This window comes from Impatiens glandulifera, chromosome 2 (genome assembly GCF_907164915.1).
Source record: "Impatiens glandulifera chromosome 2, dImpGla2.1, whole genome shotgun sequence".
NCBI classification, from domain to species: domain Eukaryota; kingdom Viridiplantae; phylum Streptophyta; class Magnoliopsida; order Ericales; family Balsaminaceae; genus Impatiens; species Impatiens glandulifera.
In genome coordinates this window covers 35,121,079-35,134,698 of record NC_061863.1, presented here as the reverse complement: position 1 = coordinate 35,134,698, position 13,620 = coordinate 35,121,079, and the positions used below count along the sequence as shown (strand labels likewise).

Genomic DNA, 13,620 nt, shown 5'->3' with positions numbered 1-13,620 from the left:
GATCTTGTTTTATCCATCCCGATCATGTTTGATCAAAATCATAATTTCAAAATAAATTGAAATTTTTGCGTTCTTTAATTGGTCAAAACGAACAGGAAATGTTCATGTTTTGATACCAATTAAGTATATGTAGTATAAGAAAGTTATTGGATAGCTCCTTACACTTCAAAACAACTTTAAAATTAAAAACTTAATTGTTTTTATCACAAACTATTTTGAACAAATTGATCATCATCGATCAACATGTTCATGGGTGCTTTGTGAAGCTACCCAAGCTCTTAGATCAAGGAATTAGAGATAAAAAATTAAATTTAAAAAACTGCACTTTTGTGTTCTTAAGGACCGAGGCTCGTTAGCTTGGAATCGAGAGGCCCGACCGAGGATCCTCGGTCTGGACCTAAACCTAGGACCGAGATATTCAAACCTAGGACTGAGAATTTGAACATGACCGAGAGGTCCGATCGATGTTCTAGAACGATGACTGAGAGGTCTAACTGATGTTCACAAGTTAGGACCGAAAAATCCCACCGATAATTCTCATATAGAACCAAGAGGTTCGACCTTGAGATTGAAAATCCAAAACCCTAGGACCGAGATGTCTGATTTTGGGACCGAGAATTCTAAACCCCAAGACCGAGAATCCCAAACTTGGGACCGAGAGCTCCCGAACCCAAGACCGAAGGACTTAGCCCATAGCTAGCCCATGACCGAGAGGTTTATAACCTCGACTGATAAACTTAGCCCCCATGCTAATCCATGACTAATAGGTTTATACACTAGACCGGTAAATCTCAGCCAAGGACCGAGAGTTCTTAGAACCTAGAACGAGGGTCTTTGGACCTCGACCGATAAAAACGAACTCGTGGATTAGGAATTTGATCCTAAACCCTGTTTGGTTCCACTTTTCAAAACCCAAAATTATTTTTGTAATTTTGGAACCCCAAATCATTTTCTAAAAATTCCAAAAAATTAAAAAATGATTTCAAAATATTTTGGGATGTTTCCCACGAACAACATATTTTGACTAAGGTATGTTTGATGTTTATTTCTAAACCCCAACACCTTTAAAATGACTAATGTTTTTCAAATATAATCCCCCATAGTTATCATTAGCAACATGTATCAGCATTTAAATATTATTGTTCAATATTTTAAATAATGTTAAAATCTAGGAGCATGACTAGGACTGAAGAATAATCTGTTAAAACTCAAACATTATACAATCGATTTTCTAAAGACAACTTTATAAGTAGAGACCATTTTTTAAATGGGTACGGAGGATGAAGCACAAAAGTCCTTTTCCGAGTATCACCAAATTACGAATTAAAAGAAAAAACTATGGTCAATATGTTTGTATATGTATACCAACTTTTATTTATTTTTAAAAATTAATTGACGATTCTGTTTTAAAATAAATGATCTTTTAAATTAATTATTTTTAACTAATTTAAACCAAAATATTTCCAAAAATCAAATTGGGATTTGATTACCGTAAATTCTCGGATTATTTAAAATTGAACTCCGAAATTAATTATTTTTTAATTAATTTTAAAAGATATCCGTAATCAATGAAATTTTTTTAAAAATAATGTTTTATTTAAGAGAAAATTCCTGTACGCAAACTGATGTTAAATTTCTCGAATCTCGATTTTTTCACTAAAACTTAAGTAGGGATTTTTTTTTGGGTTACACATAATTAATCAAATTTTGAGAACTATTTGAGAGTTTAACTAGTTTATTAATTAGATTAAATTTTTGAATTCACCCTATTATTTTATTTTTAAGATTTTTATTACATATTTCACCAAGTATGTCAAAGTTCTTGATTATGAATTGTCAAGTAATAATTATTTATTTTGATAAAAAAAAAATTAAAAAAAAGCTCCGCGCTTGGTTTACATTATCACATAGTTTAATTAATAGTAGTACCACCAATATTTAATTTTATTTGGGGTTCAGAAGTTCGCTTGTTTTCTTTCTTTTAAAAATGATTATATGACTTTTTTTTTAAATATGAATTTTATTTTGGTAAGAAGTCTTATAATATAGAAATAAATAATATTTTAATTAATTAAATTAGGTGAGTTCGAATATTTTGATATTATTTAAAAAGTATAAAAAAAACTCCTAAGAAAAGAAACTTAACTTCATAACTTGGACATAGAAATTTGCATGTTAACTAAAAGGGGAACCACAAAACCAACCAGAAACTTCGGACTAGTGCAAGTTATACCATCCAATCCAATCCAATCTCCAATGAATTAGTCAACCAAATCTCATCTAACATTTTGCTTGTCGGACTTTGTCAAAACCACAAATTTCCCTCATCACCAACTTCATTTCAGAAATTCTCTTTCTCTCTCACTTACTCACACACACACATGCATGCATGCAGTTTATTTTGTTTATCAATCTATAATTCCTTAGTAAGAGTACGTACGTAGCTTTATCACATTTTCCATCAATTATGGATGCAGTACCACCGGGCGCTAGGGGAACTTTACCAGTGACGGTTATTGGACCAATAGTTTGTGAGCCTAACATACATAGAGTAGTTTCCAGGGGATTGTTTAATGGAGAAAACCCTATACATTTTCCTCTTACAATTATTATATTTCAAGTCAGTTTGCTCACACTTTTCTCCGCTATCTTTCACGTCCTGTTTCGCCCCCTCCGTTTCCCTAAGTTTGCCTCCGACATCATGGTAATAAGATCCATATATTATTTTCTTGTATCGGCTATATATGAATGAATGTTTAATTCTTATACCATGAAGTGTCATGGTCAAATCTTAACCCTAGTGTTACTAATACTCTTTAATTCATGTAAAGTATTGATGTTGTGATTTTCCGACATAAGTATAACTATCATGTTTTTTTATAGGAATGAATATATATGAAATGATGGCTCGTTGGTTTGTGTCTTTCTCAGGGTGGAGTATTTATGGGGCCTTCTTTCCTTGCATACAATGAAGTAATCAATAAAGCATTGTTCCTTCCCAAGAGTGTAATGAACCTCGACGTATACGAAAATCTCGGGCTCCTCTTCCTCAACTTCCTTCTTGGAGTAAAAATAGACGTATCGGCCATCCAGAAATCGGGTCATGTTGCCCTAGTTATGGGTTTCCTCGCATTCCTCTTTCCATTTATAACAAATTATATAATGGGAATTTTTAAGAATGAAATTAAATCTGTAGTTTTCGCTAACAAATCTAGCTCAGACCAAGAGTCTATGCAATCGGTTGGTTTCCTTCAAAGTGTGATATTTTTCCAAGTTACTTACGATATTCTTAAAGAGTTGAAGCTTCTAAATTCAGAATTAGGACGACTTGCCATCTCTTGCGCCATGATAAGCTCCATTCTAAGTTGGGGCAATGGGTTAATCTTCAAATTCTTGTGGCTAGCCAAATCCGGCTTGATGCAAGCGGTCTTATGGACTATTGTTTCGGGGATTATGCTTGTCATAATTATTTGTTATATTTTTAGGCCAATGATGTTGTGGATGATAAAGGAGACTCCAGAAGGGACATCGCCAAAAGAATCTTATATTTGTGTTTTAATTCTGATGGTTTTAGGGACCGCTATGTTTTGCCAAACGGCTGGACTTCCGGGGACAACCGGAGCTGCTCTCTTGGGATTTGTGGTCCCGGCAGGATCCACGCTGGCTCTTGCCTTGGTGGAGAAGTTAGAAGCATTTGTCTTGGCGGTTCTTGTGCCATCTTTTGTGGTCAATATCGGAAGAAAAGTTGATATTCATCTGATCACGATGTGGGGTTTTTGGCAAGTTGAGCTTGCATTCTTGGCTGGCATGATTGGAAAGGTCTTAGGTTGTATTGTCCCATCTTTTATCTATAATGTACCTTTTGTTGATGCACTTGTTGTTGGCCTTCTCTTGAGTTGTCAAGGCCTTTTGGACATACATTTCTTTAGCGCATCTCTACAATATGGGGTAAGATCAAATATCATTTCTTTCACCTCCATGAATTATATATATTGATTGATCTTCTTCTAATGTGTTTGATTTTGAAGCTGGCAAAAATATATATTTTTGTTATTATATACAAGTTTAAATTTTATAGGTTTTTATGTTATTTAACTTAGGTAAAATTTGTTACTAATTCATTTGGTATCTATAGAGATATTCTCATTCTTATGCATGTTGCCCCTCTTTAGAAGGAAATATGTTTTAAAAGTTACATTTTGAATTTTAGAAACATTTTATCAAACAACTTTTATAGATCATACTTAGTTGTTTTTGAAACATTTTATCAAACAACTTTTATAGATCATACTTAGTTGTTTTTGATATAAAAGATGCTTTTACAACAACTTTCAAAAATCAATCAAATGTTTATATATGGCTTATTGGAAAATAAATTAGCTTATTGCAGGCATCTAAATATTCAAAATTAACAAGTCTCTATAACTTCTTATGCAGATAGCCACCCCGGAGTCTTTTTCTATCATTGTGTCCATGTCCATAGTTCACTTAGCAGTTGTAGTTCCTTGGGTGAGCCGGCTCTATGACCCTTCTAGACGATATGTGACTTATCGGAAACGAACAATCCAACATGCCAAAAGTAAGACCGAGTTACGCATCCTCACGTGCATCATTCAAGAAGAAGATGTCCTATCAATGATCAATGTTCTCGAAGCCTCGAATGCTAGTAGAGAGAGCCAGATAGGTGTCTATGTCCTTGACCTAGTTGATCTTGCTGGACGGGCCTTACCAATGCTAATTCCACATCGATTGAACCGAATGCCATCCAATAAATCCTCTAGGACCAATAGGATAATACGGGCATTCCACCAATACGAGGTTCGAAACGAAGGTCTAGTATCGGTCCAATGCTTCACATCCATAGCTCCTTTCTCCACCATCCACGAAGACATATGCTCAATGGCCCTCGAGAAGATCACATCCCTTGTCATCATTCCATTTCACGTCGATGATGGAAACGTAGCAAGGAAGATGGTCGAAAACGTGGTAGAGAACTCCCCTTGCTCGGTTGGGATTCTCGTGGACCGCGGTAAGCTAAAGGAATCGAGGAGTACCGGTACTTCATGGTTTAACTTAAAGATATGTGTGATCTTCATGGGAGGATCTGACGATCGCGAGGCACTAGCATATGGAACGAGGATGGCCGAGCACCCAAACGTTTCCCTCACGGTTATAAACATATTCGACGCCGAAAATGTTAGCATGGATACGGTGGAGGCAAAACACGACATGGCGGCCATCCATGATTTTAAGTTGGCGACGATACAAAATAGTCGAGTGGTTTATAAGGAAGAGGGGGTGGCTTCTGCCGAAGGGATGACGATAGCTTTGGGTCGGGTGGAGGGATCGGGTGTATTCGACCTGATTATGGTGGGGAGACGACATGACGATAGTTGTGCCTTGGTGAGTGGATTGTTTGAGTGGTGCGAGATGAAGGAGTTGGGGGTGGTGGGCGACATGTTGTTATCGCCGGATTTTAAGAGCAATGCATCGGTTCTTGTGATTCAACAACAAGCATCTATGGGGGATCAAGAAGAGAAGCCTAATAATGATAACGACAATAGTGAAAGTTTAAATGAAAGGAATATAAAGTCAATTGATAGCAAACAAGATCAACAACAATTCGCTAGTGGTGCTATGATTGGAATAACTAGCCCAACCCAAAGAGATATTGAGAGTTGTACTAACAATTCTTAATAACTTATGTGGTCACTAATTTGATTCTTTTCATCTTTTTCTCTCCCCACTTATATATATATTTCATGGTTTTTTGTTTTGTTTTTTAAATAGTAAAACTATCTAATTAATAACGTGATCTTGAAAGTTGCTAACTCTATATATGAAAGAATGTTTGAAAGAAAAATCTTCATTACTCTTACAATCAATTGAACAAAACAAGTTAGACCAGCCATCAAAGTAAGAAAATATAACAAAACTCAAACTTTCCTTAGAAAGGAAAACTAAAAAGATGCCTTAAATTCTAGATGGAAGTTCACCTTTATGAGTTTCTCTTTTAGCATGTGATTTAACAATCATGCCTTTCTTCTTTTTGGCGCTCTTTAAACCCTCATAAATTTATCTTTTAAAATGGAGATATGCATTTATTATTACTTTTTTACTTATTGATATTATGGCTTTGGAGAAGAGCTCAAAATTGTATAATACTATTGCCATTGATTGCTCTTTTATTTTTGTTTTACAAGGGCCTTTTTTACTTTTCAGTTCAATTTTCGAATTTAATTTGTTTGTTATCTCATCATCCCCTGAATTTCAGAAGTCGGAAATAAATTGGATCCCTAGCCATGTTAATTGTGTTCTTACCTCGCACCTTCGTATCCAAAGAAGATAGTTCATTCAAAGTTAGCTACACATTCATTAAGTCATTTGAACATCACCATTCTAAAGCACCACCTCCTCTTCTTCAAACCAATGTTCCTTTCAATCGTTCCTCCTAAAGCAAAGGAAATACAAGTTATTTTATGCTCCCTTATTGAGAGAAGACTAGACAATATTCCAATAATCACAAATCAAAGCAACCTTGTTAAGGACCGAACAAATTTCCCTTGCCAAAGTTCATCAAATTAAATAAACTTATGATGGAGATCAAAAAACTAATCTACATCACTCTCATATGGCATAAATTATCAAAATAAAGTGTTATTTTTTTAGACCAGGCTTTTCCATTAGTGGAGACTAGCACAACATCCCACCATCATCACTTCAATCAAGATGTTCTTAGTGGGAATCCACCAGAGTCCCAAACATCGTAATTCAAGACTTACCACTATATATATATATATATATATATATATATATATATATTCATTCTAGCAGCTAAGATTGAGAGTGTGGTGTGCAAGATGAGCATATCATCCATAATACATTTCTTCTTCAATTTTTAGCAAGGATGTGCAATTGTGCATACATACCATGTTTATGTACACAATAGAAACCAATCATAGTTGTCTGCATTCCACGTGCCTTGGAGAGTTGACGAAATAACAACAATAGTGCCACTCAGATCTACCTTACTGACTTTTCCATATCTGACCATACCAATTTCCATGGTCCATCTTTAGAACTTAACCTGTCCACCAGGGTGAATAATAATAATAAATAAATGTATAGAACACTACAACTGTTGATACCAAATGTAATATTGACCCCATTGGAACACTTATAATTTCTTTTTCTGTATTTGGATTCAGATTCCAGATAAAACCAATATAAACTTTTGAATTTGTCTATAACTAAGTTCAGTTTTCAGATATAATCTCATTCAGCTTCGTTTCTAGATCCATATGTATATTTTATATACATGTTAGCTAAGAGGAGGAGCCTTTCACACGTGATATCTACTCTACACTTTCTTTATAACACAGTTATCAAATTATATTTGGCCGATATTACAAAACTAGGAGTATAAAAAATGATGTGGGGATAAAATGTACGTAAAAGATACAGTTTACCTCCATATTCCAGCTAGTACACGCAAAGTCATGAACAAGAACAATCCCATCCAAACTCCCACAAGACCATATGCAGGAGCAACCAGAATCAAGAACAATGAAGAGATAATTCCAATCACCACCTGCACAACTCAAGTAAGGAGCCAATGGATGAAACCAAAAAAAGAGAGTAAAATAATGAATGATCAAGTACTACTACTCATGAAGGGCTTACCATGGAATAGGCTGCATATTCGAAGTCTGAAACCCCATAGTAGAGACCATCAATGACAAATGCAATAGCATTTATGGGCTGAGATCCAGCAACAAACTGCAAATAGATTACACTTTAGCTACCACAAGTACTACTATACTTCTGTATGTGTAGATCAGGGAAAGATATAAAAACTGAATTTTTAATGCTTCTGAGATGTGGAAGGTTTTGAAACAAAGTAACAAAATCACGGAACGTCACCAACAAACATTCATATAGTTTTATTTAATTAATTTTGATTTGGGTGAAAGTAATTCAACCGAAAACTGGTAACTCAACAAAACTAAAGAAAATTGTATTCTAAGAAAACCAATTCTCGATTTCGCGTTTTACCATGAATCAATGAAAAAATCTCACTTTTTTCCAAAATAAGTAAAAGAAAAAGAAAGGAAAATCAAATCAACGTGACATGATAATAGTTGTTCAATGATCAACATTCATGTAGCGTGTTTGGACTTGGTATGAAAGTAGCTCTTGTGACAACTTTATTGTTCTTGACCTAAAAAGAATTAATCAAGTTGGCCTATTCCTACAAATAATTGTTGATTCTATTGTATTCATACACCCACTAGGCTCTCGTAGTGCCTTCAAGTCTTTTATCAAGGATTGAATGTATCTAGATCACTAAGAAAGTGTTTATCAGGATCATTCAGAGACTTAAAGCTTTACGGACAATGATTGAATGGAGTTCTCAAATTCTTCATCTAAATTCTCTTTTTGGTCTCATCTACTTCTCTTTGTTTTCTCATCCAAAATCTCTACTATCTCAACCCCCTTCTTCTACCATAGATTTCTACCTAGAATCAAATTGATCTCTATCGTATTCCAAGACTCAATTTCAAATCTAAGTTATTAAGTTTTATGAGTAACTTGGATTTGCAACATGGTTTTAGGTTTTAACATTAAAAATGTCTTTGTTTCCTACATATTTGATTCTTGCAACAATATATATGGAAGAAAGTTTAAAAGGGTAAAGGATGAGATTCTTACCAAAGTACCAGACAATGCAATCGTTATAACATTTGAATCATCGGTGAATAAGCTAGAAAGTGCCCCAAATCCAAGAAACAAGATTATAGATAAGGAAACTCCTGTAAATAAACCAATCTGAGAAAAAATCGAAAAAGAAAAGAACATCGTCACTTGGTTATTTGTAGAACCTGAGGAAAACTAATTATTCTAATACCAAGAATGACAAGAAAATATGACCTGTATGACTTTGTAGATTACTTGGCGAGCTTGACTATAGCTTGCTTGGGAGTAATTACTTGCTAGAAGGGCCTAACGACAACAGAAGATGAAGTAAATCATTGCTCCTAAGTATTAACATTGGACAATATTTTGTATGCATATGACGAAAAATGTCATGTTAATAATATTTAATTTTCAATTATTTTATAAGGGTTTTTATTCAAGCCCTTACAAGATTCTCAATACAATCATTTTAGCTTGATATTTCAGATAATAATATGGTTTTGAACCGACCAATTTATCAAACCTATATCATCAATATTTGACAAGTTCATTTATTTCTGATTTGTAATTGGTATGATCATAGACCCCCATTTATGATTTTTTCCTTCTGTATAGGTACATCTTATTGATAAGAAAGGGGAAATTTACTGAAGAGGCCATTACTTTTGTAAAACATAATTCAATAAATTGGGTTGTTTAGTTACCAATTTTTTTCATGTTGAGTATGATTTAAAAAATCTATATTTGTTACGTTTGTCCAAAAACACAATAATCTAAAAAATTTTAACTATACCAAATTGAAGCATTTACACTATTAATATAGATCATGATGAATAAAATCATTTGTATAACAAATGAAACAATACAAAATTACTTTGTAATCCGGATCACTTTTAAGTTTTAGCTTTGGCGATTTTCCAATTAGATCGTGATTGTGAAAAAATATATGCTACATTCCAAATAGGGTCGTTGTTTTCCTCTCATAACTTGGTAGGGTTATGGTGTCACCATTCAATCCCAACATTGAAAAATAAGTTTACGAGTCAGTGTATTTTTTAATGAACATCAGAATTATTCCGGACAATGACATATGCAAAATTTAAATTGGATCCTACCTGTCCAGCCAAAGCTAGAGCATCTGTAATCAAAGACACGCCCAACCAAACTTGTGAGCAGATTTGATGACCAGCCATGGGTATGGGCCCTTCTCTAGCTGCCACTGATGTTGATAATGTTAGAGTTGTAAGTACAGCTAAGCTTCTACCAATCAAAAGTCCACCTGTAAAATAAATCATAATGTTTGTCTTAGATATGCAGTATAATTGTACTTGCACCAAAATCATGAACATGGAATGGGTTCTCCCTTTAAATATAGATTAGAATTTACAAAATCTTGATTGTGAAAACCTTTTTGCATTTATGGAACCACACATCAAGGCCCAAGCAAAACAAAATTCCTATCTTCAACAAGAAGAGTTAGGAAGCCTACCAGATTGTAGATACTGGACCATTTTTCTCCCATCAATTTTAGGAGAAATGAGCTCAACTTCGTCGTTTAACTTCCAGAGTAGGATAAAAGCAATCAGATATCTGATATCATTTACAGATGAGAAAATATATGAGAACAAATAAAATAACTTGAAGACATTATCTCTTTTAGAATACGAGTGAAGAAATCTATGCAACACTTTTACCACATCATCGACGTACTCAGAAATGACAGTGGCAATTGCGGCACCACCAACTCCAAAGCCAAAACGAAAAATCAATATAGCATCTAACATAGCATTTAATAAATTGCCAGCACCTGAAATTCCAAAACAATTGTTAATTGAAAACATAAAGACACAGGATGTAAATATCACCATATTCATGCACACTAACTCCTATTTATTTAAACTGTTAATTCCTAAGAACATAGCTGAAACAATGTGATTAAACAGAACCATTTTGGCCAAGAGTCGTAACAAACTAAGCGTAGCATCTCATTAAATGCCTTACAGGCTAACAAATCTTTATATATCAAGCTGTTGAATAAAAGATTAGAGTAGTATAACCTTGATCAACATGAGTATTGAGTGTAAGCACAAAAAATAGCTAATTTGCTCATTTTTACAACAGCCTCTATTTATAATCCAGCCTAACTAAATCCAATATAGCAAATTAATCGGTATCCACATATCATATCACTAGCAAGCATGAATGGAAAATCAATCCCCATTTTGAAACACTTTTTATTTTTCAAATATCTTGTCTTGATGTGGATCCATTAGATCACGTTTGAAAACAAAACTTTAATCAGATACAAATTCAGAATTCTTTTTGGAGGTTTCTTGTCTGGATCAAGATTCAGATCTAGAAACAGACTGGACCCATTTAGAAACCCTTTCTGGACCGAATGTAGATGAGAAACCTTAAAAAAATTTGTGTCTGAGTTTTGTTTCCCTATCGTGATCTCATATGGATCTACATCCAGATAAGATAAGTGAGAAAACACGTGTTCAAATAAACTTAAACAGTTTGTTTCTCATCTAAATCCAAATCCAAACATTGTTTCATTTTCTAGGCACTAGGCAGATAGGTGAGACTTGATATCAGAATACGAAGATGAATAGCATCATGCTAGTATATAAAATAATCTTGCATTATTCTATATGAAAGGTGGTATAATTCTTGCCAACAGCATAGAGAGGTGTTTTTGTGTCTTTAAATCCACGGAAGGTGCCTTGTGCAGCAAGTGCAATTACAACAGGAGGAGCACCAAGAGCCCTCAAGGTAAGAAAATGCTCTGCTGGTATACGCATTGGAGAATCCTGTAATATAGAAATTCCAAAAACAAACAATCAACTTTAAAAATGTATTGCATTACAAAATAAGGGCAAAATGTTTACAGTCTGTCTGGCTCTCTTTAAAACATGATGGAGATCAATTGTGGCCATACCATAAGGATGTATGTTGAAATCATTTAGCTAAAAGTGTTTCTCAGTTGTGCATAGGGAGAGAGAAGCCTAGAGAATTACATGATTTTTAGCTAAGGCTAATCGACTTATATATGTTACATATAAGTACAGTCACAAACCAATGTGATAAAAAAAAATTGAAAGAAGCCAGCAATCTAAAAGTCTTTAAGCCAAGAATAGCTATTTAAGACATACAACAGCTATACCCATGGTGTCCATTAAGAAGCTGGAGCCAAGAGAAAGTGCTATCGCTTCCACAATACCAATAAATGCCGCTAGAGCTAAAGAAACTGATACAGAAGGAAGGATTCTCTTGTTTTGGTTTTCATCTGCAATTTGTCAATACACAAAAGAAATAGAACACCATTAGATAGCCAGAATATAACTATTTTCTGAAAACTCTACTTGAAATAAATAAACCTTAACCAAAGTAAAAAAAAATATTAAAAAATCCAACAAAAACAATTATTGATGCAATAATCACCTTGGCCAGTTTGACTTGAATCATTGTTCATCACAGAAGCCATAGCTTGTTCTTCAGCAACAAAGGATGTTGTGATATTGAGCAGAGGAACATTAAACAATTTGGACACCAGATTAAATACAGAAATGGACACACCAACTGATGCCAGCTCAACAGATCCTATAAAAGAAAAAGAAAAAAAAAAGTTACTAAAAATATAGAAGCTAACATAAAACTAGCATTTCCTACAACATCTAGAGAATAATAGAACAGGTAGAAGAACAAAAACAAAACAATCCTTTTTCAGATTTTGCAACACTTCTTAGTGAAATGATAAGGCATGTCATTGACTGGCAAATTAGGTTAGATGAAACTTTTGTACGCCCAGTTCATATGTCTTCATTAGATATTCAATTATTTTAATAAAGTCCCATCTATGTCCGATCTTATACTCGTCTGAATCAACTGGTCAGCAAATGTCCTATTAATTAATGTAATAAAGAAGGGTAGAAGTGAACCAAAAACAAAGTCACATACCCAGATGGCCAACAAATGCGGAATCAACCAAAGAAGTAATCGGATCAGCAGCCAGAGCCAAAGCAGCTGGCAACGCAATAGAAAGAATATCTAATCCAAGCTCATCAATCCTAATAGTTTCCCTGTGATTTCCAGAACTAAACCCAGTATTAAAACAGAGCAAATTTAGCTTCTGAAATAATCAGGCTTATGAGGGGGGAGAGAGTAAAACACCTGAATAGTCGACGAAGATATTTAAAGGAAAACGGTTGATTAGAAGTCGGAGGCGTTGGGGCAGGAATTTCGAGACGATCATCAGATACTTTCGTTTTAGTCTCCTCATCAGAGGATGCCTCCTGCTGCCGAGTAGGGTTTTTGTAAGAAGATGATTTTAAGACTCGCCGGAGACGATCTGAATAATTCAGATTTTTGAATGGTGGTTGATGTTTAGAGGGTGGGCTGTGTATACAACAGAACCCTCGGTGACGATGGTTTAGAGAGTAAAGGGGGGAGTTGTATACCAGAGAAGTCGCCATTATGGAGACAAAGAGAGATAAAGAGAGAAGTGAGTTTTAATGGTTTGGTATGGATGGAGAGCCAAAGAAAATATCGTCACCATTACCATTGATGGCTCGTGGAAGAGATTCACCGGAGCTAAAGAAACAGAACAAAAGATTCAGAAACAGATAAACCGGATCCTCAAAGAAAAGTTTTGGCTAAATTGACCCCGAACTCTCTCTTAACTTCTTTTTTATAATTGTTATTTTTTTACTTTAATATAAAAAAAAAATCATAAATTTAATTATCAAATAATAAGCCGGTTTGAAACGCCTCTGAGTTTGGATATTCTCGGTTACCTTTCTTGCGAGTTAAGAGTTTGGATAATCTTTTACACAAGACTGGATTTATCATCCATATCATAACATAAGAGAAAAAAAGAACTTGGGTTTTTCAAACGAGATAATATGTAGAATGCTCGTAGCT

At 34.4% G+C, this 13,620-nt stretch overlaps 2 protein-coding genes across 3 annotated transcripts; one reads left to right on the top strand and one right to left on the bottom strand.

Annotated features, from left to right (window-relative positions):
• The first annotated feature begins 2,467 nt into the window (after positions 1-2,467).
• Positions 2,468-5,697, top strand: LOC124924603 (cation/H(+) antiporter 27-like). Its single transcript, XM_047464616.1, has 3 exons — positions 2,468-2,704; positions 2,932-3,948; positions 4,438-5,697. Exons 1-3 carry the CDS (start codon positions 2,468-2,470, stop codon positions 5,695-5,697), a joined length of 2,514 nt encoding a protein of 837 aa, XP_047320572.1.
• A 250-nt stretch (positions 5,698-5,947) lies between these two features.
• On the bottom strand, positions 5,948-13,236 carry LOC124925614 (protein DETOXIFICATION 44, chloroplastic). Of its 2 annotated transcripts, none has more exons than XM_047465665.1 (14): positions 12,871-13,236; positions 12,658-12,794; positions 12,142-12,300; positions 11,853-11,986; positions 11,375-11,510; positions 10,408-10,504; positions 10,187-10,287; positions 9,813-9,976; positions 8,932-9,003; positions 8,713-8,829; positions 7,684-7,779; positions 7,470-7,591; positions 6,930-7,087; positions 5,948-6,451 (listed from the first exon to the last, which is right to left on the bottom strand). In XM_047465665.1, exons 1-13 carry the CDS (start codon positions 13,170-13,172, stop codon positions 7,024-7,026), a joined length of 1,701 nt encoding a protein of 566 aa, XP_047321621.1. In that variant the 5' UTR covers positions 13,173-13,236; the 3' UTR covers positions 5,948-6,451; positions 6,930-7,023. The 2 variants fall into 2 exon arrangements, with proteins under 2 accessions (XP_047321621.1, XP_047321622.1); XM_047465666.1 differs by having other exon boundaries at positions 5,956-6,451; positions 12,658-12,779.
• Positions 13,237-13,620: the final 384 nt, after the last annotated feature.

What these genes read in the sequence shown, in the direction of transcription:
- LOC124924603 (XM_047464616.1), top strand. Translation starts at nt 2,468, where the DNA reads ATGGATGCAGTACCACCGGGCGCTAGGGGAACTTTACCAGTGACGGTT. An exon ending in AGTTTGCCTCCGACATCATG is followed by an intron (nt 2,705 to 2,931) that starts GTAATAAGATCC and finishes TGTCTTTCTCAG; the next exon opens with GGTGGAGTATTTATGGGGCC. An exon ending in GCGCATCTCTACAATATGGG is followed by an intron (nt 3,949 to 4,437) that starts GTAAGATCAAAT and finishes CTTCTTATGCAG; the next exon opens with ATAGCCACCCCGGAGTCTTT.
- LOC124925614 (XM_047465665.1), bottom strand. Translation starts at nt 13,172, where the DNA reads ATGGCGACTTCTCTGGTATACAACTCCCCCCTTTACTCTCTAAACCAT. An exon ending in ATTGCCACTGTCATTTCTGA is followed by an intron (nt 10,288 to 10,407) that starts GTACGTCGATGA and finishes AAATGATATCAG; the next exon opens with ATATCTGATTGCTTTTATCC. An exon ending in CTCTAGCTTTGGCTGGACAG is followed by an intron (nt 9,004 to 9,812) that starts GTAGGATCCAAT and finishes TGTTGTCGTTAG; the next exon opens with GCCCTTCTAGCAAGTAATTA.